The sequence below is a fragment of the Cyphellophora europaea genome, assembly GCF_000365145.1.
Source record: "Cyphellophora europaea CBS 101466 unplaced genomic scaffold supercont1.1, whole genome shotgun sequence".
Lineage (NCBI taxonomy): Eukaryota > Fungi > Ascomycota > Eurotiomycetes > Chaetothyriales > Cyphellophoraceae > Cyphellophora > Cyphellophora europaea.
The window spans coordinates 716,350-740,863 of NW_008481797.1; the positions used below are offsets into that span (position 1 = coordinate 716,350).

General features: G+C 53.8%; 6 protein-coding genes across 6 annotated transcripts; 2 read left to right on the top strand and 4 right to left on the bottom strand.

Annotated features, from left to right (window-relative positions):
- Positions 1-120: 120 nt before the first annotated feature.
- On the top strand, positions 121-1,593 carry HMPREF1541_00245 (uncharacterized protein; the record flags this gene model as incomplete). Its single annotated transcript, XM_008712551.1, has 1 exon — positions 121-1,593. One exon carries the CDS (start codon positions 121-123, stop codon positions 1,591-1,593), a length of 1,473 nt encoding a protein of 490 aa, XP_008710773.1.
- A 508-nt stretch (positions 1,594-2,101) lies between these two features.
- Positions 2,102-4,968, bottom strand: HMPREF1541_00246 (uncharacterized protein; the record flags this gene model as incomplete). The annotated part of the gene is made up of 3 exons (XM_008712552.1): positions 2,102-2,517; positions 2,560-4,339; positions 4,402-4,968. 3 exons carry the CDS (start codon positions 4,966-4,968, stop codon positions 2,102-2,104), a joined length of 2,763 nt encoding a protein of 920 aa, XP_008710774.1.
- Positions 4,969-5,284: 316 nt separating this feature from the next.
- On the bottom strand, positions 5,285-7,306 carry HMPREF1541_00247 (uncharacterized protein; the record flags this gene model as incomplete). Its single annotated transcript, XM_008712553.1, has 4 exons — positions 5,285-6,955; positions 7,016-7,138; positions 7,193-7,235; positions 7,287-7,306. 4 exons carry the CDS (start codon positions 7,304-7,306, stop codon positions 5,285-5,287), a joined length of 1,857 nt encoding a protein of 618 aa, XP_008710775.1.
- Positions 7,307-8,098: 792 nt separating this feature from the next.
- On the bottom strand, positions 8,099-10,207 carry HMPREF1541_00248 (uncharacterized protein; the record flags this gene model as incomplete). The annotated part of the gene is made up of 4 exons (XM_008712554.1): positions 8,099-9,110; positions 9,159-9,565; positions 9,616-9,921; positions 9,971-10,207. 4 exons carry the CDS (start codon positions 10,205-10,207, stop codon positions 8,099-8,101), a joined length of 1,962 nt encoding a protein of 653 aa, XP_008710776.1.
- Positions 10,208-11,110: 903 nt separating this feature from the next.
- HMPREF1541_00249 (uncharacterized protein) lies at positions 11,111-16,759 on the bottom strand (the record flags this gene model as incomplete). The annotated part of the gene is made up of 1 exon (XM_008712555.1): positions 11,111-16,759. The coding sequence occupies one exon, from the start codon at positions 16,757-16,759 to the stop codon at positions 11,111-11,113; it is 5,649 nt and encodes a 1,882-aa protein (XP_008710777.1).
- Positions 16,760-18,511: 1,752 nt separating this feature from the next.
- HMPREF1541_00250 (uncharacterized protein) lies at positions 18,512-23,846 on the top strand (the record flags this gene model as incomplete). Its single annotated transcript, XM_008712556.1, has 2 exons — positions 18,512-22,386; positions 22,436-23,846. The coding sequence occupies 2 exons, from the start codon at positions 18,512-18,514 to the stop codon at positions 23,844-23,846; spliced, it is 5,286 nt and encodes a 1,761-aa protein (XP_008710778.1).
- Positions 23,847-24,514: the final 668 nt, after the last annotated feature.

A 24,514-nucleotide genomic window follows, 5' to 3' on the forward strand; every position in this document is an offset into this window, starting at 1 on the left:
AACACAGCCATATCCAATCAAAGATATGAACTCGCGACCTCCAATCAGATACTACGCACCTATCCTCCGAACCCCTCGCTGATCGCCACCGATCCTATCACCCTTACTCCTCCGTCGCAGATGAGCGAGGCAGAACCAATATGGGATTTTGATTCAGCGATCAATCTCCTCAACAAATTCTCGCTGCCTAGACTCAATCTCGACGATTTGACACATCAGGTCGAGGCTAGTGGGGTTTCTCAATCCCAAGATGCAGGCGGCTTGGGCAATTTTGGCACTTTGTGGGACTTCCTTGGGAGACCACACACCGTCCAAGATGTCATAGTCCCGGAGGAATCTGAATTAGAAAAAGAGCCCAGCTATGCAGACGTCTCCGTCGATGGCCGAGCCATTCGCTGGCGAGACGAAGTTGATGGAGCTGATTTGGAGGACAACATCGAACCTCCCAAACCCACGGCTGCGAGCCTACGTACTGCAAAACGAGCCGCCAGGAGGGCAAGAGCTCGCGAGCGCGCTGAAGGTCTCTCTGTGATTCCGAACGCAGACACCGATACCGGCACAGATTATGAGAGTGCCGGAGAGGAGCTCGAGGCTCTTCGAAGATCACCCAATCGTGCTGCTGTCATCGACAGCATTCTGGGTCGCTCGAGACCTGCCTTGAATGACTCTCCACCAACGTCGCCTTCACCTCCGAAGCTCAAGGCAACTCCTCAGCGGGACTGGCCCGTTTCTAATCCGTCTCTGTGGACCGCTCCGGGCATCCCGTCACCGTCCCACACGACTGTCATCGCGCCCCAGGATGGTTACACCATTCAGGAGCGTAAGCAGAAGCTAATCGCTTTCCTCCGCAAGAAGCATCGCGAGCAGGAACGATTCCTTAAAACCTCAGGACTAATGTTGCCTGAATTTACGACGCTGAACACTTCCAGCATTGGCGTACATGTCTTCATTGACATGTCCAATATTTCGATCGGTTTTCATGATTGTTTAAAGATCGCTCGCGGCATCGACCGCGATATCCGAGTCCGACGCATCCCTATGGATTTCCACAACTTTTCCCTCGTTCTCGAGCGGGGCCGACCTGCCGCTAAGCGCGTGCTCGTGGGCTCCGACACCAATCCTGCAGTCCTGCAGGCAGAGTCTCTTGGCTACGAGACCAACATCCTCGAGCGCGTGCACAAAGCCAAGGAGCTGACACCGCGCCAGAGAAAATACGCGGCACGCTCGGGCGGTGAAACCAGTGGGTCTGAAACGAACACCGGCTTCACCCCCCGAGCTGCCGCCAAATGGGTCGAGCAGGCCGTGGACGAAATTCTACACCTGAAGATCCTCGAAAGTCTGATCGACACAGACAAGCCAAGCACGATTGTGCTCGCGACCGGCGATGCCGCCGAGGCCGAGTACAGCGGCGGGTTCTTGAAAATGGTCGAGCGAGCCCTGGCCAAGGGCTGGATGGTCGAGCTCGTGAGTTTCAAGCTCAACACTAGCTCCATGTATCTGCGACCGGATTTCAGGGCCAAATGGGGCCCGATGTTTAAGTGGATACAGCTGGATGACTATGCTGAGTATCTCATCAACGGCCAGGGTTATTGAGCAAGAGGGACGGACTGGCACCTCATGCTGCAAGCACGAAGCGTTGCAGGCGGCTTAGGCCTGCGAGTATCTATGGGCCGCCTTCGAACGTTGCATTCGCCCTCAAGAGGCAGATGCGCGGGATATACATATCCGCCGTCCAAACCACGGTTCCTGGCCACGGACAAATGTGGAAAAGCTAGCAAGCAGCCAGTTTCATCCCTTCACCAATACCACTAACAAGTAAAGAATCAATGACATCTTTCTCGTGAATAACTGAAGGACTATCATAAACGCCGTAACGGCACCATTCCTTTCTCATCATGTACAATCTCCCGCGTCACACCTACCCTGGGCCGAACATAGCCTGTTTGACTCTCAAGCCTCATAACCAGACCTCATCTAACTCATAACCATAGCCATGACCATCATCAACATCAAACCAACCCTCACGGTCAGAAAGCCCTAATTCCTTGCCCCTCCATGCCCCCTCTTCGATCCCTCGCGCAACCCCCAACCTCCAGCTTGCTTACAGCAGATACACCTCCCCACTCCCCTCCTCGAACATAATCTCATTCCTCTCGCCCATCTCCCTCAACAGCGCCCTCGTCTCCGCCCTACCAAACTCCTCCTCCTCGCCATCCCCTTCGTCATCCAACACCTCATTGACTTTGGCGCGAATGGCATCTTCGCTCGCCGCCTCATCGTCGCCGCTGAACAGGGCACTGCGCTTCAGAGGCCCCAAAATGGCGCGGAAGCGCACGAGGCGCTCGCGCGAGACCTGGCTGGCGCCAGCGCTGCCGCCGAGGCCCGGACCGCTGCTGGATTGTTGCGTCTGTGATTGCTGGGTGGAGGGCAGCTGTGATGAGGGCATGGAGGAGGCGATGCTGAGGTTCGAGAGCTGGGATTCCGCCCCTGTGGGTTTGCTGCTGCGGGATGTGGACGCTTGGTCTTCAGTGGTGGCCTCGTCATCTGAATCGGCGGCACCTTGTTGAGCCTCGTCTTCGTCGTTTTCGTCATCATCCTCGTCTTCTTCGACGACGCGTCGAGAGCTGCCGTGGGCGGTGCCATTCGCATTCGTCCTTGCAGATCGCTGGCTGCGCGTTGCAGGCTGTTCGCGGTTTGCTCTTGGAGCCGTGCCGCGGTACGCGCTATCGTTCTCGCCAGCATCGTCTCCAGCGTCGTCATCGCTGCTGCTGTCCTCGTCGCTGTTCATTTCTGCGTCGCCGTCCGCATCCGCGTGTCGTGTCTTGCGTTTCTTCCTCCTGTCCTCCTTGACGGCCACCTCTTTGAAAAGGGCAAAGCGGAGGACTTCTTCCGCCACCACTGCATCGCCCTCTTCGACTCTCGCACTCAGCCGGCTCTTGGCATGTGCAGTCGACAGACGGATAAGAGTCTCCAGTGTACGTGCCGTCATGGGACTCGTGCGCCTCTTGTTGGCATCGATGTCCTCGTTGCGTAGGTCGCTGTAAGCACTGACGATATAGTCACTCGCTTCCTTGGTCAAGATCGGCTTGCATCGACTCTTGGCGTATTGGATGTACTTCTTGATGAATGCCATGCTGATTGGGCTGACGTCCTGAGGCTGTGCTCGGCGGCCCCTACCACCTCTGCGACCCCCGGCAGGAGCACTGGCAGGTTTGAAGCCTGCATGAAGCACAGGATTGTACTTCTCGTAAACTTCAGTGCTCTTGGCTTCCTGGCCCTTCTCCTCCTCGGCTCCGATCCCGAGCGTCTGCCCACCTGTTTCGCGGATGGGTGCACCCTCCTCAAGACCAGGAGGACGGTACGAGTGCATGCGAAGAACGTGCTCACTGATGCGTCGATCGCGCGTGTCGTCGATGTCATCTGTGACGACGAACAGCAGATCGAAACGCGAAAGGAGTGAATCTGGTAGGGCGATGTTCTTGTGTGGGTCCTTGTTGCTGTCGTACTGGCCAAATATTGGGTTGGCAGCCGCCACGACGCTGCAACGAGCGTTCAGTGAGGTGTGGATGCCGGCTTTGGCGATGGTGACGGTCTGCTGCTCCATAACTTCGTGGATTGCCACGCGATCGATGTCGGACATCTTGTCGAATTCGTCAATGCAGACTACTCCACGGTCGCCCAGGACCATAGCACCGGCTTCGAGACGGCGTTCACCCGTCTCTTTATCAGAGGTCACGGCAGCGGTGAGACCGACGCCGCTGGAGCCACGGCCAGTGGTGGCGATAGCGAGTGGAGCGGTGTTGAGTACGAAGCGTAGGAGCTGGGACTTGGCGGTAGAGGGGTCTCCTACCATGAGGATATTGATATCACCACGTAAGTGAGTGCCGTTGGGCAGATTCTTCTCCATGCCTCCCAACAGCATGAGCAGGATGGCCTTCTTGATGTAGTCGTGACCAAAGATAGAAGGTGCCAGACTCTGAGAAAGCAGATCGAAGACGTTTGCCTCTTTGCTCACCTTGTTAATGTTACGGACGTCAAGGTCGGTGATTGTGGCTTGGGCAATGCCGCCGCCCGATTTCGACGACAGCAGCACGACATTGTTGGCGAGGACGAGTGTGCGGAAGATGGAGGAGCCAGCACCTGCGTTGCGGTTGCCTAGCGAGCGGAAGATGCCAACGAGCTGGATGCGGTCGCCCGGCTTGACGCGATCCACCATATCATCGTCCATAATCACATCGACACCGCGAGGAAGCTGGCCGGCGGGCGCGCGCTCCGGCATCTCCTGGATCGATATCGTCTGATGGTCGCGGTACGTGCAGTAGCCATACTCTGTGATGAGCTGCGATCGTGTTAGCCAATGTCACATCTCCTTCAGGCACAAGAAGAGGAGGGGGTCCTGACAGGGTTCTTCTCGTCATCCTGCTGCGGGTAGACGCTCGAGCTGCCAGGTTTGTCGACGGTCATAGTCTGATCGCGGTACTCTCTGAAGTGGAACATGCCCTTGTTTTCATTCCAATGCACGCTCTTCACCACCTTCGGTCTCACCAGACTGCATCGTGTGACAATGCCTTCCAGACACACCATGCGGTTCAGCAATGCACTGTTCAACGTCCTGGGGTTGCAAGCGTTTTCTCCAAAACTGCCGGTATACGCCACGTAGTACATGGCCTCAGGATCCGTCTCGAACGCCGCGCGATTGGGCAGCGTGTCAATAATGTTCTTCAGCGCTTGGTCAAATGCTAAACTGTGATCGAAAGGGTGAAAGAGGATGCCATCGGCGAGCTCTCTGTTGTGACTTCGTAGATCATCGAGCGACACGGTCAACCTGCGCTGGTGTCGATTCAGCATCGTGACGATGTCGCCGCGGTAGGAGCGGGCTCGAGGGTCTGTGGGATCCAGGAATTCTGTGGCGGCGCGAACGCGATCGCGGACCGCTTCGTCGCGGAGTTGCATCGAATCGAGAGCCATGGCTGTGGTTGCAGTGGAAAAGCCGGAGACTCAAGATCTGATTTTGGGATGTAAGGTCGAAGGGAAGCGTTGATGAAATGAGCGCCCCTCCTCGAAAACGCGGTCAACGCGTCCAGAACGCGCCAAGGTATTAAAGTGGGTTGCGCGAAAGTGCTTGCATTAGCGCCAGATTGCCATCCCGACCGAACTGTATCCAAGTGCTACGAGTACTCGTACTACAGTATCAACATGCGGACCTAGAGGAGTCCATTGACTTCTTGTGACCGCTCGAACAGAAACGAGTCTGTACATTGATATTGAGATGTATGCGCCTTTTCTACGTCGCCGACTTCTCCATATCCTTCCCATAAATCTTAGTCTGCTGTTCCGGTTCCAGCTGCACCTCCAGCACCGCAGATCTGCCACCCTTCACTGCTTCGACGGCCTTTGGCAGCTCTTCGAGTAGCTCTTTCACCGTTCTGACGCAGCCAGCCCACACTCTGCCTCCGCTTGCTGCCTTCGCAATGCCGGCATAATCTGGTGTTGGGTCGAAGCTGATGTTTAAGGCCCGATTGTCCACCTTGCTTCCCTCGCCGTCAGGGTGCACGAGCAACATGCTCTTCCTGGGCGCATTCCAGCCTTTGTTGTTCAGTACGATCGTCAGGACTGCGATATCGTATCTTTGCGCGATCCAGTAGACGGATCCCGGGACGCTAAACAGGTATGTACCGTCGCCAACTACCTGGCAGACGAACTTGCCTTTGTTGGTGCCAAACTTGTCTCCAGACTCTGTATTGCGGTGCTCGTAATCAGTTGCAAGCTTGATACCCAGAGCACCACCTCCTGACCAGCCGAGGCCACCGCCGCCGCAGTTGATCCAGGTCTTTGGTAGGACAGGAGCAAGTTGATCAGCAATGAAGCCGGTCAATGTGACGGCTTCAACAGCGAAAATGGTGTCTTCGGGCACTGCTGATCTGACCTGGGCAGCCATGAGGTGAGGGTTAATAGGAGACTCGTGATCTGATGGCAGATTCGCCTTGGCCTTGACACTTGCTTGTCTTTCGTCAAAGCTCTTTTGTCGCCTCTCCCCAGCAGCTTTGTGAGCGTCGTCAGACAGCGTGGTGGACACTTCGGAATTTGCCGCCAGAAAGTCAATAATCTGGTTGAACGCCGTGGTCGAGTCTGTTTTGAACCTGGCAAAGGCTTGAATGTAGAAGACGGGCATCTGCTGCTTCAATGGGTCAACGTCCAGATGGATAACCTTTGTCTCTGGCTTCGGCTTGCGTTGTGTCGGAATCCATGGAACATCACAATCCACAACTAAGATGAAATCTGCTTCGCTGATGACCTCCTCATTGACGTACTTCAATCCAAGGGACGCCGGATGATTAGCTGGAAAGCACATGTCGGATCCACCAGTGTCCAGTACCCTCAGTCCCGGAATCTTGTTTGCCAAAGCTACCAGTGCGGCGACCGAGGACGCCTTGCGACCAGTGAAGCCAACGATCACCAACGGCTTCTGGGCCTTGACCAGATGGTCTGCGACCAACTCGACAGCCTCTTTGGGGAGCGCAGCTGGAGCGACGCCTTGCCAGACCTCTTGCTGCAGCTGATAAGGCTCAATGTCTTCCTCCATCGCCTCCCGTGCGCCATAAAGATAGACTGGTCCTGTGGGGTCACTGGTTGCAAACTGCAAGGCGCGGTTGACCATTTGCTTGACGTTTGCCCCTCGCTTGATCTCGCCCGTGTACCGGCAATACTGCGCCACTATTTGCTTCTGGTCGGGCACATCTTGGATCCAGTGGATATACTCGGTTCTCGACCCACGATACTCACCATCAATGGTGTAGGGAGATAGGCCGGCGAAGATCAGGATAGGGGCTCTCCCAGCGCTGGCGTTATGGACAGCGGCGCCGAGGCCTTGGGTGCCGACGTCGACATGGACAATGACGCATTGCGGCTTATTTGTTAGGCGCGCGTAGCCATCTGCCATGGACATGGCCACCATCTGCACGAAAATGAGCGTCAGCTATGGTTGACCTCGGCCTAAGGTACCCGAAGATCGTACCTCATTGGGGCAAGTGATGATGCGCGGAAACTGGCCTTTCTTCTCATTCTGCCCTTTGACGATGGCTTCTATGATGGACGGATGGTCGGAACCCAGATTGACAAAGCAGTGAGTGATACCCGCCTAGTCAAAGTGTCAGTAAGTACGGGAGGAAACCGGCGGATGGTGTTGTCGTACCTCCCAGATTGCTTCAAAGAAGGCGAACGATGCCGTATAGAGCCTGTTGATTCTTTCAGTAAGCTCTGTAAAGTCCTAGTCCAATCACACTTACGGCTTTCCCACGGAACCCATGATTGTGGTGTTGACTCTATCGGAACTGGTCCTAAGCTCTTTCGATGAGGCCAACTAGGGTAATTTTCAGCCGGTCGGACGAGAAGATGGCCTGTACTGTAAGGGAAGCTCAGCACTGCTGGAGTCGGTCACACCGTAAGTCTTCTGCTCCGACTCATACCAGAAATAAATTGGAAGAGGCGGGTCAGCATGTTTATAGTCGGGGAAGTCGGCAAACGACAGCGGCTTTGAGGCCGCACTCTCGCTTTCCCCACGGCACGGATGTGGGGCAGGCAATGGCAGTGAAAGTTGATCCCCGGATGGCGATGTCGGGTCATGGCGACTTCGGACCGTGCTGTTGTGCTTGTAGTGGCTGTTTGCTGCTTGGAAACTCCATTACAATGAGGAGGCGCCACACACTTGGTATGTTAGTTGACGCCTGCACGCCTTTCTGGGCTACGACCGCGACCGTCCCTGATTGCACCGTGGCCGCCAACGGCGTGAAATGCGGGGAAAGTGATGGGCCCCCATCGTGCTTGTGAAGAAGACATGGTGTACGGTAAGTGAAAGTAAGTCTCACGGGAATGTATATACGATGTGTACGTGAGCTCAAGCTGAGGCTCTGCGTGGCATATGCGGTCCAGATTGCAACCGGCGAGTCGTGTGCGTCCTTGAGCCGTCGAGTAATTGGCTACGGCTGCGAACCCTCCACCCCTGCCACAGGAGCCACCAACGTGTTCGTGATGTCCTTCCAACCTGCTCTTGCTTTACGTGGATCGAAAATGAGCCTGAGACAGTAGCTGGGTATCCTTCTCAAAAGCCACCGTCACCCTTCACGCGCTGTACAGCACCTTTCATCCCTTGCAGCCAGCTAAAGCGTCCCGGATCCACACCTATTGCCCCCTTTGCCATCTTGCCCTCCCCGTCGACCCAACAACCCACCAGTTTATCCGTATTTGGATCCCCCTTCCGCACCAGACCGTACTTGAAAGTGTTTTGGTTCCTTCTGATGCCCTCCAGCCACTTCCCCACGACCAGCGGGCTATCCAACATGACATTGATCTCCTGACTGTGATACCAGCTCTGGCTGTCTTGATTGCCAGAACCGCAGATGCCAATGTGATCATCCACAATCATCAATTTAATGTGGCACGAACGACGTTTGAAACTGTTGTGGATAGGCGCCACCTGATCTTTGGCGATGTAATGGTAGATATCGAGGTTCTTGTGGTGCTCCAGCTCAAGCATGGTGTACAGCTTGTGGGCAACACCCTCGTTGTGGCCGCCCTGCAGAGGAAGGAGCTCCCCAGAGTCATTGTAACCCAGGCAGGTGATGATGCTAATGTGGACACCGCGTCGGGCGGCGGCAACGAGCTCAGGCAAGAGGTCTTGTGCGTTGAGATCGGGACTTTGAATCAGAACTGACTTGGTGGCGTTTTGGAGCGCGGACATGAATGCCTTGTTCTGAGGAACCTTAAGCGACGCGAACGATGGTGTACCAAACGGAGGCCGGGATACCATCGCCATCGGAATCGGATCATGCATCGGGATTGGGATAAGGGGAGTCATGATCTCGTGTGCCTCTGTCGTGTCCGGCGCGTTCGCGACAGTGTCATTCGCCTTGACCGTGTTCAGGTGCCGGGCCACCATGTCTATCCGTCGTTCCTCCTTTTCTGGGTTCATGGCGGCTATCGATCTCAGCATCTCGCTCGCCAGATCTGCATCATAGTGCGGTGTCGTGGAAGTGTGCTGTTCTAACGTCGTCCTCGAGGCATCTGCTGCTGCATCTGTCAAGTCGATCTGTCCTCTGGCCGCGTTGGTACTGCTATAGACGTCAATCATCGTTCTCGAAACGGATCGTGTATGTGCTTACTGGTAACTATTGACCAAGCTGCCTTCCTTATCAAATAAGGACCCATGCGCACCGAGCTGAAACGTTGGACCCAATGACCCTGTTGCAGGGGCATTGAGGCACGGCAGAGGCGGGACGAGTGGATCGTTCCAGGTAATCAGAGCAGTGTCGTAAAGCGAATCAACTATCGGACCCTCAAGCTGCACCGCCATCTCGAGGTTGTCGTTGTCTTGGATGTTGTCACTCTGCACAATGCCAATCTTCCGATCGACGATCATGAATTTCGCGTGGAATGTTCCTAGTATTGGTCGGTGGTAGTTGATGACAGTGAGGTCAACGTTCGGTATCTCACGTGGGTGAGGTAAGCGGATAGCGCCATTGGGGTCTGCATATTCTGATTCTGATACTCGCTGATGATTTTTCATTACCTATCCTTGCGTCAGCTCGGGTTGTCACAACTGTTGGCAGTGCGCTTTACCTGCTTGACGTTGCCTCTATCGTATATGACCTTCACCACAACTCTTCGGTCGGCTTCAATGCATCTTCTGGACAGTTCTTTCAGTGCGTTAGCGATCAGACTCGCCGCTTCTGAATGCATCCAGTAGTTTGTCGCCAAGAAGACTTCATGCTCGGCCCTCACTATGAGATTGGACATGTGTCGCGCAATGTCCGGAATGGTACTGATGATCGTCAACGGACACACGCCATGGCTGCCAGTCAGAGATGGTGAGCAGACATTGACCAGTGGGTCCGTCTCGTAGGTGCTGAGTACATCGTGGTAGATCTGTGGCGTCTAAGTATGTGGCTAGCCTCACCATCAACCACAGACATACCTTTAGGAAAAGCTGGCTTGGCCTACTTGGGCCCCATCTGCCACATTCGAAAGCACGCTCGAAGTCAGTCGGGCTGACTCCATTCGCACCAACGGCAGCCTTTGCTGCTGCGGCCTCAGTAGATGAGCCGTACAGCCGCTTGGCAACATCTGAGGGTGCCTCAGCCGGGTTCTTGGCTAATTCGGAGCTCACGCTGTGTGGGCTTCGACAAAGCTCGTACACCTGGTCTGATACCATCTCAGCTCAAAGCTTGTTTCTGGAGTAGATATTAAGTGACAGTGAAGAGTTGATTGAACAGACTCGGGTACCAGTTGTAGCACAGCACGAGTCTGGGCAGGAAGATCTGGACAGTCCCGCTGACTTGCAACTCGGAGCAGCCACTTTGCTTCATAAAGCTTTTGGTCGTGACAAGACTTCAGGAACTGGGCTTCTCTGGATTCTGGACCCTGGCGTGCGGTGGTTACCGCTGTGCCTTGTTAGCCGTCCCCTCGCCTGACGACGCGCAAGCCTGACGCGGCATTGGCGCCAGGAGAATAAAGCCACATTTTAGATTTTGGTCAAGGAACCATGTCCACTGGGCTCTTATGTCATGCAGCTTGCTGTGCCCGGGCACCGGTTCGTTTACGGCCTGGCGGGGAGAACGAAAGGAACTTTTGGTTCATCCTTGAGGGTTGCATGGCCGGAGATTCAACCCCAGACGCGAACGAGGACCTGGGAACCCCAACGTCATCGGTGGTACAAACAACCCGCACTAACTCTATGGCAGTCCACGATCTCATCTTTCCTGCCGCAGCAGCAGCGGCGTGAGGTTGACAGATCGGGTTGGGGGATCCGATCTCGAACGATGCATAAGATGTTGTTAATATACTATTAGCTAATTCGTTGCTCCTCGTCGCAACTTCACTTTATGCTAGACCGTAACAACATTACGCAAACCAGATCTTTTCCAGCAAATGCAAAGGGCATATCCTGCATGCCTTGCTGTGCTTTGTAGCATGGCCATCTCAAACGCCCCCCATTTCGTCGTGATTGCTATGCACATGTACAACCTCTTCGAACGCTCATCTAACAAATGTCATCTCGGTCACAGCTGGCCAGACAGAACAGCCTCCGTTGCTGCAGTTATGTTAGTTGACAATATCACTCAGTATGGATCGATTGACACTTACCACTTCCAATATATGCTCTCTTGGCATCGAGGCTGCAGTTGAAACGCCTTTCCAGTTCTTGCTTCACGCCCTTTTTGGTGACCGTCATCAGATCTGCTGTCCGCAGGATCTCCCGAATCTCGTTCAGAAGCATGTCGTCAGTCGGCAAGCCAGTAAGATCGGCCATCTCCATGTCTGCCACAGATCTTGCTGGTTGAGCGCCGAGCATCTCTGAAGGCGCGAACGATATGCGAGACTGGCTGTACCCAGTCGGCATCCCATACATACTTGGACGCATGTCAAGCTGAGAGACCGAACGAGATCCAGCGAGCAGTTGCTGCTGGTCTCCCGCTCCTCCTCCGTAGACAGATCCGGCGGGATAGTACGACTTTGTGCCGTAGCTATAACCGGAAACTTCAGATCTAGTCTCGTCTCGTTGTGTCTGGGCATCCCAAAGCTCCGCCTGATACTCTTCCCATTTCTTCTTCGGAATGGAGTCGGGATCAAACTTGCCTTCGTCAGAAATGAGAATCTGCTTGCCCTTCTCACCCGTGACCAGACGTGTGTTACCCCACGAGAAGTCATCCATGTGCCAGAATGAATACAGAGGCAAGCCGAGCGAGAAAATAGGCATCGCAAGGACGTAGATGATCATCCATCCAATCATCTCCCATTTTCGTCGAAGGATGAAGATGATAGCTTGGAGACCGTAGATGGCCGCAAGTAGCACGAACGCCATCAACGGCACGACCGACGAATTGAGCGCCAGCAAAACGATCAGGTATGTAATGTAAGCAACGGCCACAGGCGCAATGATAGTCGAAAGAAGATCTAGGAAGACGATGAAGCGCATGCTGAAACAGCAGAAGCCGCAGAGCTGTTGCAGTGGGATCAGCTCCATAAGGTTGTGCACCGTACTGTTGATCCAGCGACGACGTTGAGACATGAACACCGTCCAGCTGTCAGGTGCAATAGTCCAGGCGTGAGCGGTGAAGATGTACTTGGTCTTGAACTTCGGATGGTGCTTGAGGAGCAGCGTTGTCAGATATCGATCCTCTCCCAAGTGAAGCAAATTCTTCATGTGCAAAGTGTCGACTCGAATTTCCGAATAGTCCTGGACGATTTCCTTCGACACAAACAATGGCTTACCAGTCTCCGCAGCCCGAATTCGATACATGCTGAAGCAACCAGGCAAACACGTGACTGATCCGAATAGAGATTCGAACGCCTTGGTAAGGTTGTGCGATATATAATACTCATACACCTGAATCATAGTAATGATCGATGACTTGGAATTGCTCAATTCAGTCTCACCGCATACCGCAATGATTCGGGTGTCGTGGAGGAACGACGACAGCATTCGTGTGGCCGAATCAGGCGCAACAACGGTATCAGCGTCAATTTGTAGCATGAATTCGTAGAATGTGGGGTTGACGCCAATGATGTTGCGAATCTGGTGGTGCATTTCGAGCTCCAACGGATTCATCGGCAGGTTGTAGTGAACTCTGTTGAGGAAGCGCATGATAACCATTTGTGAGTCTCGTTTGCCGCGATTGCCAGGACGTGATACCTCGGAAGGTTTGCCAACCTTGACCACAACCATGAATGGAACGATGTGGCCCTGAACCTCATACAGGCCGGAGTAGACTTTGCCCATGTTGTGTTGCTTCAAACCCTCGCCGAGGGATTCAAAGCTCAATGGCTCCGGATCAACAGTCTCAGAGACACCTAGAATATCTAGGACGATGCGAGGAGTGGGGCGATCGTTGCCTTGACCAATGATCATACCATCGCAGACGATGATGAGTAGCTTTCGCTTGTCATCGTACTTCATGCGAGCTGCAGAATCAATGGCGCGACGAAGAGAGTCTTCGTCCTCAGTGTATGCAGGCACCTGGCAGATAATGAACTTGTCGAGGTTCTCTGGCACCGTCTTCCGGCTGAATTGCAGAGCCGCAAGAAATTTAAAGCCGATGACTGAACACAACAGGATAGAGATCGCAAGCAGAATGTACCGAGCGAACAGACACTGGGCCGAGTTTCGCGTATCGGTGACGCCAACGAAGAACAAGTTGTCGAGGCAGAGTTGCATTCTGCTCTTCTCGGCTGCCCCAATGCTAAGAGCGTCCCAGTATCTTGACACATCTTGCCCGGACCTTTGCTGGAATAGTGAAACGACAGCATCACTCATGAAGTTGGTGTCTACATCGGTGGGGAGATCTTCGCCTTCCGCGACCTTGATAGTCCTACCACCCTGAATATAGGTGGTGAAATCATAGACCCTCTCATGGATTATAGCGATAGACTTTTGTTCCGTAGACAGTTTCTTGACATATTGAGGTGTATAGCCGATGTGACCTTTGTAGTAGTTACCCTTAAGCATCATCATCTGCTCGAAGAACCAATCTGCGCGGGGGTCATTGGTGAATGCCCTAAAGTCGTGATACCTGCGATTTGGGTCGTCGCCACTGATAACATTGGCAGAACCGGTCGTGTTGGTGCTTGTATAGTCCAATTGCACGGAGGGATCTATCCGACCGTCCTTGCCTTGGCATAGCGCCGAGACTTGAACTGGGAAGAGGCCTGTCGCATCGATGCCAGCATAGTTTTCCAGATCCTTCGTGGGGACAATCGAGGGATAGTGATTTGGCATAAATGCACCCAAGTCGAACACGACGCCCCGAATAGAGACGTAAGATGATGCGCTGCCTTTGCCATTGTGAGACGATAGTTCTGCAGCCGAATAGACGTCCTGCCGTGGACAAATCAATTCGGGCATCACCACAATGAAGAAGCAGGCGAAGAGGCAGGAAAACCAGATGAGGAGATTGATCGCCAGCTTTTCTCGCCAGGCCACTCGAATGTCTTTGCGGGGCATACGGCCGATCCATTTGATGGTGAAGTCCGGGATGTACCATGTGAGCAGGTAGACCAGGAATAACCAGCGCTTTCGCTTGCCGCTGGTGTCTAGGACATCGACTTCTTCCATCCTCTTTTTGTTGCCTTTCTCAGCCAATTCTTCTTTGGTGTCCATGTTGCGGAACATGTCTCCTTGGTGGAAAGCAGAGGCACCAGCTTCAGATTTGGAGTCCACTTCCTTGCTACCGAAGTAGCCACCGCCCTTGGTCTCATCGCCGTAGATGTATGAACCAACGCCGGGAGTATTGTCCGAAGAGTGCAGACGAGCTTTTGAATCGGAAAACGGGTTGCCTCCTGGCGTCCCAACAGACATGCCGTCTTCGTCAACGCCGTAGAAACGTGCAGCTTGCGAGCCAGTCACAGCAACGGATGCCCAGCATCGCTCGCTCAAGAACACGCCCGTCGTGCCGATCTTGACTTCATTGGCAGGCCAGTTCTTCGCATCGAGTACAAGCTGCGTCTTCTCAGCATCACTCCCCACCACACCAGTGTCCACATCGGCCAATCCCAGGAATTCGCCAAAGGGCAAGAAGGTGCTGAAGTCTGCAGTTCGCAGCCTTTGGCTGATCTCAGCAATGCCGAGGATCTGGACTTGTTGACGGACACACTTGCTGTCAAATTGATTGGCAATGCGGCGATCGTTTGGCTTGAGACAGAAAACGAAGTAGTTGTTGACATTGTGGCCCGTCAAAGATTTGTTGATGTTGTCCAATGAAGAGAGAAACTGAGAAGCGGCGCCGTGGGAAAGACCTCCGGCACTTGTCTTCGTTCGTCTCAAGCCAGTCTCACCAGTCTGCGACTCTGTATCTTGCGGCTCAGGTGAACGGTCGGCCCTGCGGCTTGCAAGGCGTGCAAGCTGATCGTGCTTCCTACGAGCCATGCTGGGTTTGCGCAAAGGTTTCGAGCTGACTTGTGCTTGAACTATAGCAGTCTTGTCTGCTGAGTGCGTGACTGTGTTGAGCGCCTCTTGACCGAACAAGTTGCCGACAAAGTCACTCTTGGTGGATCTCATCAGGTTCATGAGATCGCCCGAGACAGTATCGCCATTCGACTCAACGAGCCCGTTGACTGGATACTCGACCTCTCCAGCGTAATGTCTTACGGTGAACGACGCTGCCAAATTCGTGGTGGCGAAGTTGCTTCCAGGAATGACAGAGGTTGAGCTGCTGACAGTAATGGATTTGTTCTTGTTCTCAAATTTCTTTCGTAGGCTCTCCAATAGCTGCATGTCTGATCTGCCGCGTTTTGTCTGGTCGTCTAGAATTGCCAAAAGCCCATTCGAGTGCCTCAGCAGACCTCGGACCGCTTCCGAATTGTCGAAGTAGCTGGTAGCAGGCACGCTAACTTCTTCCCGCTCCAGCATCTCAGCCGGCTTCTCGAAGATGCTCTGGAGGCAGATATTGTACAGACTCTCCGACGCAGCATTGTTCAGGAGCTGATCCAACACAGACCCCGTAGAAGGCTGATCGGCAAATCCAGGAAAGTCGATGATAGAAATAGTATTGGCCACAGCTTCTTCGGCTGCACATGTCCGCTGGTTAATGGACTCGATGATATATGCGACCAGGAGAGCATAGAGAGTTCTGGCCAGCTCATCCGCGCTGTCCCGCGCGCCCTTGGGGTCGAGCATGACGGTCACGCGCTCCCTATGAATGGTCTTAGTCTTGTAGCGGAGCGACTCTTCCAGCTCTTGGGCAGAAAGCCCCAGGAAAGCGGCCACGAGACCCAACGTCTCGGTGTTTCTCACCACAGTCACACTCTCGCCGCCTTCATGAGAATAGCCACCACTCTCCTCAGCAGCGGTGGTCGTGGCTTGACCTACACCAAATTCCAGCTGGCCGATGTGGAGAATTGCAGCCAATACCTGGCAGATCTCTGCAATATCCGATCTTGGGAATTCGAGCTTTCGCAAGGCAGTCTTGAAATGTTGAAAGCCTTCAGTGTCATTCACGCCGACTTTGAGCTGTGTGGGGTGACCAAGATACCTCCATCTCTTCTGCGCTGTCGATGCAGACCGATGTAGGCCTGGGCCCCCAGTCCTTACACCAGCCGACTGGTCAAGGCCAAGGTGTGATTTTTCGGCTGCACTTGTACCGGCCAGAAGATAATACAGGACATGGAAGCTTCGCTCGCCAGTAGGGACTGAGGTGACTCTGCTGCGTTCCAGGCGATGGTCAAGCAATTTGCCACCTATGAGCAAAGGGTTTGTCGACGAGCCATCGTATTGGAGCTCGTAGAACAGACCGGCTTTCGAAGCCGTTTGCGTCGTTTGAGACTTTGTGGTCGTGAGTGTATCGAAAACGTAGGCAGCCAGGGACAATTTATTGGAAAGGGGTGTCGAAGAGAGGCCGAGGAAAGATGACAACAAGTGAGAACGAATGGTAGTCTTGCCCGAGCCAGACTCTCCAAAGAAGATGACTGACTGGTCCTCGCCTCTGGTACCAAGTCTCGTCCAGGCACGTCTTGCTAGGTCTTCTGCCTCAGCCGCCGCACTCCCATCCTTCCCACCATTTGGGCCCCTGGATGCGGAAGTGTAGGTATTCAGACAGATGAGCGCCTGAGAGGAGAGCTTTGCTGTTGGTAGAGAAACATGAAAGCGACTGGCGAGATGAGCAGTCAAATGTGTGTCGGACTGCAGGTGCGGAGGCAAAGCAGGTAAATTGGGTTGAGCATGTGCAGGCTGGCTCGCTGGGAGATTCATGCTTAAGTGCGAGGCAGCCATCGTTTTTCACTGAGCCTGTGAGCAACAATGGGTTCAGTATTCTCAACGGACGCGGTCGTCGAACCGTTCCCGGGTGAGTCAAAGGGTCAACGCATCGAATCGAGGAGGGTCTCGGAGGAGAACGTCTGGAGCGGAGGTGTGTTGGGTGTGGCTCTGGGTGGCGCTCCTGAATACAAAACGAGAGACTGGGAATGATAAAGGAGTAACGACAGTGTTACATGAAAGGTGATGCTGCTGTGTAAGGAAGAAAGTGAGGAGAGCGCAGCAGCATAGGTCGCACCTGCCAAAAACTGATGGGTCGAAGTTGTTGTCAAGCACACCAGGGGGGATTTTCGGACGCGTCCGTAATTACAATACATTACAGAAGGTCAAGGTCTTACCCAGACTGCGGCGCAGCGCCTAGCTCTAAATCGAGGTCTGGGGCCTGGCCACTCCCGACCCGGTTTTTTGCATCGTTTTCATCAGTAGCGAGACATCGACGACTCTCTTTCATTCGCTAAGCAGATTGTCTATTACCGGTATACAAGAATATATGCAGGACTTGCCACTCACGACCCAACGAACATTCCACGCAACGATGAGTCGACGATCCGCCGGACTCTACGACGCGTTGCCGAAAGTTTTTCTGGGTTCCCGTGTTGACTTCAGGAGACGGGATCGCCTGGTCTGACCTATCAGAGCCATCCCCAGAAATTGATCTCGTCTCCATTCGTACATTGATCGGTCAAGTCTGGCATTGGAACCACGAAAAGGTTGGCCGCAGTACTCCAAAACGAAGTTGCTCACCACCTGCCATGTGTTGGCGGCCAACAGCTGCGGTGTTTGTCCTCGTGCAAAAGAATTCGTGCGGCGGAAATATGCAGCGGGCTGCAGTATGCTCCAGACGGTGGCCAATCGAGGCGCACGAGAAGTTTGAGACATACATTTTGCCCAAGACATCTGAGACTAGGGCCCGCGGACTCCAGCGACCCGATGAAGATCTGACCGAACAAGGCTGGCTTCCGAGGTCATGTCTCCTGCACTAGATCGATTGGAAGACAAAATCAAGCATCGCATCACTGTTGTGGGCATCTGCTGGTCGGCGGCCAGCAATAATGGTAGACGTAGGAGGCCCATGTACCACGATAGCTGCGGCTCGCCCTGATCCGTCCTGGTAACAGACGTGTCCGCAGCCTCGGGATTCTGGTTGCCCAGGTTATGGCTGACCAGGTGGCTGTGGACGACCCGCAATTGGTGGGTCTGGAGGCCTCCTTGCATTAGGCTCCTAGTTTTAGAAGCTTACCCCTCGAACCTGACCCCAACCAGGCCGGCTGGAGGCGCATCTTTGCTTAGTTTTGGTCTGACAGGTATTTACCGTGAACTACGGGCTTCGAATTGTTGCACCACATGGGCCATTTTCGTTCAACACCCGATACTTCCTCATGGTATCTACTACGGCCTACTCCTTTCGTTCTCCTACACCCACCTTCGCTCTGTTCATTCGCAGAGAGGCGTTTCGTGCCTACTGCGTTGCTTTCGTCCATTTCCAGCGGCAATTGATCTTTCAACACCACCCACCCCTTTAATCTCCCCTCCTCGACCATTTCCCTCGTGCCCAGGTCTATAGGCGGCTACCTGCATATAAGGGACTTCTAAAGAGACAACATAGTATATTGATCAAAGAGGTGGCCAATTGTTTGGTGTGACTGCTATCCACGATCTATTACGCCCTGTTGGCGAGCCTGCCCGACAGGGGGCGCCACGCCGTCAACAATGGCGAATCGTTACTCTACATACTCGAACACCTCCTCAGCTGTAGGAGGGCCTCGGACAGCCCCTCAGCATTCCACGCAGGTCTCGACGACAACGCTGTTGAACTCTCTTCACGCCATCTATACGTCTGGGCAGACCTATCAACTCGATGTTAGCACGAGCCTATCCGTAAACACTTGGCTGACCGCAATCAACCCTGACGCTCAGGGAAGGACCGGCGGGACAGTAGATGTCGAGATTGCCAGTCGAGCTTGGGAACATGCCAGAAGACGTGCTGAGGATGCATGTATCATTCTCGGCTCGCTTCATCCTTCGACACCGTCTTTACTCACGTCGTTCCTTCAACTGGTGCCCCTCGAGACTCCTTCAATCACATTTACGGCCCTCAACGCGCTCCGACCGTTTCTGCATTGCATCACGCCTCAAAATGCATCTACCGGACGGCATTCTTCCCTGGCTGTCAGCTATAATGTCACTCTTGTAGGGAAGGTGAACTCGGTTTCCCTGGCACTTTCAACTTCCGGTATTGATGTGGGCAAAGGACTTACCAACATTCCGGCAGAGCAAGGCTACCGAGCCTTCGATGTCTTCTACTACCTTTTGTCCTCTGCCTCAACACCTGCCGAACGCGAGTTCCTCGGCTTGAAGCACGCATCTAAATATACTCTGCTCAGCAAATCGGGCACTTACGACCCACCATCATATCTTCCCACAGCCGATGATGCCGCAGCCGCTGAAGACATGCGTTCTGCATTGAAGGCCATTGGAATCAGAGGTGCCGCCTTCCGTGGGCTTCTCTCGTCGCTCGCCGGCCTGCTGAAGCTAGGGGAGACAACTGGCTTTTTGCTCGATTCGGATGCTTTGGAAGAGATTTGTGAAGATGTCGGAGGGCTTATTGGCTTGGAACCTGAAGTCTTGTCTCAAAGCTGCAACACCAAAGACCGCGAGGTCTTCATCGCTGGCATGTATGAAGCCTTGGTTGACTGGGTTCTCTCCAAGGCCAATGAGGCAATTGCTCAGGAACTTCGTGCAGGTGCAGGTACTCCTGACTCGGCTTCCCAGCCTGGTGACGAGGTCAGCTTGACTGTTATCGAGATTCCAGGCGAGGCATTGGGAAAGGCTGTGGCATTCCGAAACATTTTCGATGACACTACGGGTATCAACTCTGAGATGAAGGACGATGGCGTCGAAATTGTCACCGCGGGTCATTCGGTTCTCAAGGAAATGCAAGCCGCCGTGGCTGAAGTGGAGGCCGATCTGGGCATCACGGGAGGTCCCGCTGCCCGCGAACGCGACCACGACCGCGATCAGCGTCAGGGCGTTCTCGAAAAGATTGGGGCCGAAGCCGAGGCTGGCGGGTTTCTCAGAACTTTGCTCTACCCAGTTGAAGCCGAAGGTATGAGCTTCGGCGTCAAGGGTCGCTTCGATCTAGCGACTTCGCTCGCGAGTAGCAGAATCTGGTACCAGCTTTCTCTGCATCCGACTGACGATGCGCCGAGCTCTTTGGCCAACATCTCCTCCTCAACTGCTGCTTGGTCGGCAGGAGCGGTCTCTCGACAGCTCAGGGCATGGAGATTACCCGAGTGGGCCAATCGTCGCAACAAGCATATCGACTTCACTGCAGACTTCGATGTGGACGAGTTTGTAACACGTTATTCAAGGCTGGGCTGCCAAGAAGGCACAGATGGCGTGGAGAACTTCATCCTTGAGCGTGGCTGGACCAATGGCGAAGTCGTCATTGGCAAGGAGCGTGTCTGGATGAGGGAAGCTGCCTGGTGGGAAGCCGAATCCATGCTAGACCTCAAGCCCGAAGAGGCGGGTTACGAAACAGCCAACCCGTTTGCCACAGGATATTCTTCCAACCCTCCGAACAATGCCAGTGGCTTCTTCCCTCCTATGGATACCATGAGCGTCGAGGACAGTCGCGAGAATCTGCTCATGCCCAACGATCGAGCCAGATCTGTCGCCCCAACGATGGCACGAACGGTACATACAGTTGGAGGCGACTATGGTTTGGGGCCCAAGGGTGACGACCATAAAGATCAGACTCTATACTACGATCCTGACCTTGGTCGATATGTCGGCGAGTTAGATCCAGAGTTTGGCGACCCACGAGACATTCAGACCAAGAGGACCACTTTTGGCCGCCAGATGTGGGTGTCTCTTGTCTGGGCTGTTACGTTTTGGATCCCTTCCGTGCTCCTGAGGTTCGTCGGTCGGATGAAGAGGCCTGATGTGCGTCTAGCATGGCGTGAAAAGGTCGTGCTCGTGCTACTAATTTTCCTGATGAATGCTACCATCATCTTCTACATCATTTTCTTCGGCAAGCTGTTGTGTCCGAATATGGACAAGGCCTGGAATGCAAGGGAAGTTGGCTACCACCAAGGCGAAGACGACTTCTACGTCAGCATACACGGCAAGGTTTACGACATCACAAAGTTCGCTCGGGAACAACACAGTGACACCGATATCAAGACTACCCGGGACGCGATGATGCCATTCGCTGGCCAGAATCTCGACGTCTACTTCCCGCCTCCACTGAACCTAGCTTGCCCTGGACTCGTGGATGACGATACTGTGGTGCTGCAGCACAATGCGTCAGACGCTGTTGAGAACCCAAATGCTATCCACACATCTGGCAATCTCCAACCAAATCCGACAAGTAAACTGCGAAGCCAGAACTGGTACGATCAAACCTTCTTGCCTGCTATCGAGGAATACTACAAGGGAGACCTGGTTGTCTCAATCGGTAGTATCAAGAAGGAAGCAAAGGAAGACAATCGTCAGTGGATCAGGATTGACGAAAAGATCTATGACTTGACCGACTACTTCTATACCCTGGGCGTCATGGATAACTACAACACGTATGAGTTCTTTCCTGAGGATGTCACCGACATTGTACAGCAAAATCCCGGTGAAAATGTTGCGAGTCTCTGGGGCTCCAGTGTGCCTTTCCAGAACAGCCTCAACTGTATGAACAACGCATTCTACGTTGGCAGAACGGACTTTCGTGACGAGCCCAAGTGCCAAGTCAACGATTACATCCTGCTTGCCTTTATGGTCATTCTCTGTACAGTTATTGGTGCCAAATTCTTGGCCGCACTGCAGTTTGGTTCAAAGCGCCGTCCCGCTCCTCAGGACAAGTTTGTCATTTGTCAAGTTCCTGCCTATACTGAAGGCGAAGACCATCTCAGGAAGTCACTAGATTCCCTTACCGCTCTGCAATACGACAATAAGAGGAAGCTTATATTCGTTGTATGCGACGGCATGATTGTCGGTGGTGGTAACGACAGACCTACACCCAAGATCGTCCTTGACATCCTTGGAGTTGACCCCAAGATCGATCCCCCCGCTCTACCCTTCAGGTCTATCGGCAACGGGAACGAGCAGCTCAACTATGGAAAGGTTTACTCGGGTCTCTACGAGTACGAAGGGAACGTTGTTCCTTACATTGTGGTTGTCAAGGTTGGCAAAGAGTCTGAGCAAACCAAATCCAAACCCGGCAACCGTGGGAAGCGTGACTCTCAGATCCTTCTGCTCCAGTTCCTGAACCGCGTCCATCACCGCAGCCCAATGTCACCTCTCGAACTCGAGATGTTTCATCAAATCAATAACATTATTGGTGTTGATCCGGAACTGTACGAGTACCTTTTGATGGTTGATGCCGATACCATGGTCAAAGAGGACTCCTTGAACCGCCTGGTTGCTTCTTGTGCCAACAACACAAGGATCGCTGGCATCTGTGGTGAGACCAGTCTTGAGAACGAGGACCGAAGTTGGTGGACAATGATTCAAGTTTACGAGTACTACATCTCCCATCATTTGGCCAAGGCTTTCGAATCCCTCTTTGGCAGTGTCACCTGTCTTCCCGGATGGTAAGTCCACCTGCATATCTGCTAGATATCGGAATACTAACGCAATCAGTTTCTGCATGTACCGACTACGAACCGCCGACAAAGGACGCCCACTTATCATCTCCGACAAAGTGGTGGGTGAGTACTCCGATTGCGAGGTCGACACGCTTCACAAGAAGAATCTGCTGTCTCTTGGTGAAGATCGTTACCTCACCACCCTGATGATGAAGCACTTCCCCGGCATGTCGTACAAATTCGTTCCCGACGCTTATGCCCAAACAGCAGCACCCGAGAGTTGGTCTGTTCTCCTCTCCCAGCGACGACGATGGATCAACTCAACCATTCACAACTTGGCCGAACTCGTCTGGATCAAGGAACTCTGCGGCTTCTGCTGCTTCTCGATGCGTTTCGTTGTCTTCATTGATCTATTCGGAACTATTGTTCTGCCCGCCACATGCGTTTACCTGGCTTACCTCATCTATCGTGTCGCCACTGGCACTGGTCAATTTCCTCTGCTGTCTTTGATCATGATTGCCGTGGTATATGGTCTCCAGGCCATCATCTTCATCCTCAAGCGCCAGTGGCAGCACGTTGGCTGGATGATCATCTACATTCTTGCCTACCCTGTCTACTCGTTCATTCTTCCCATCTACTCCTTCTGGAAGCAAGACGATTTTTCCTGGGGCAACACCCGTGTCGTCATCGGCGAAAAGGGCAACAAAAAAGTCGTCGCCACGACGGAGGAGGGCTTCGACCCACGCTCCATCCCTCTCCAGCGTTGGGACGACTACGCCATGGCCAACAATCTTCCCGGCCGCCGCGGCAACGCCAACAACGGCACAAGCATCATGCACGAAAAAGGCGGCTTCCAAGCCAACTACCACGACGACCCGGGCATGATGGAAATGGACGACATGCGCAGCACCTTTTCGTCCGTGAAGCCGGCCAGCACCATCCTCGCCGGCTTCCCGCAACCGGGTATGCACAGCAACCCATACATGGCCCCTCCTCAGTCCCCAATGCCCTTTGGAATGAACCCCCGCGCCAGCACCATGACAGGCCTGACACCCTTCCGCGACCAGCCCAACAGCCTGCACGGCCGCAATATGAGCATGCTCAGCCTGGGCAGCCAGCAACAACTCCCCGGCGGCGTTCCCGCGCCACCTTATCAGGACAATCCGCGCAGCCCCTATGCGTCAGGCATACCCTACAGCGCATCGCGTCCCAGTCTTCTCGGCCTCAACACCGACGACCGCCGGGCCTCGACTATGGATTTCCGTGCTGGGCCCGGCACCAACGGCCCCACGGACGGCGAACTCGTCGACGCCGTGCGCGCTGTCCTCGGCGAGGTTGACCTGGACAGCGTGACGAAGAAGCAGGTGCGTGCGTTGGTGGAGCAACGCCTGCAGCTGGAGGTCCCCGCGGGGGAGAGGAGACAGTTCTTGGATCGCGCCATCGATAGCGAATTGGCCAATATGTAAAGATGAGTGAGGCGCGAGAGATGTGTATAATGATGACATGGGAATGGGGGAAATCTGCGGCAAGCGGTTATGTGTCTGGCGTCTTTCGCATTGGCAGATTTTGGGGGAGATTTTTTGTATATGCGCCTGGGCTGTCTCATCACCCGCCAGCAAGCGAGCAGCGGAAAAAAGATTCGGAATCGTTTTGAGCATTTTTCGAATAGGACCCGCGATCTGGATGATATACGTGGAGCATTTACATTAGGAAAAGTAGAACGCCATCTCCAGAGGTCAACTTTGGCTATGGCCAGTCAGATAGTAGTAATCGCACGAAGGTTATGTGTTCCCATCAATGCCAACCCTCTGCGGCTCGATTGGAGAATGTGCCATGCTCTGCGCTGCTCTGTAATGGACCTGCGTGCGTCTCGCTTGGGTTTTTCGCTACATGATGGATTGTTCATGCATGAGAAGCAAGCGGACTTTGCTCTCAGGCGGACGATCAAGCAACGAGGAGGCAGCGAACATTTTTATAACTTCACGATCATGGTGTTGTGGACGAGGAGTTGAGGAATATAAACGCACATTGCCTGGCCGGGTGCGTGTGGCCCAACATGCAACAGCCATATCACCCAGCAACACACAATGCTGATTATTCGATGAACCTGGTAGCTAGCTAGCAAGCAAGCAAG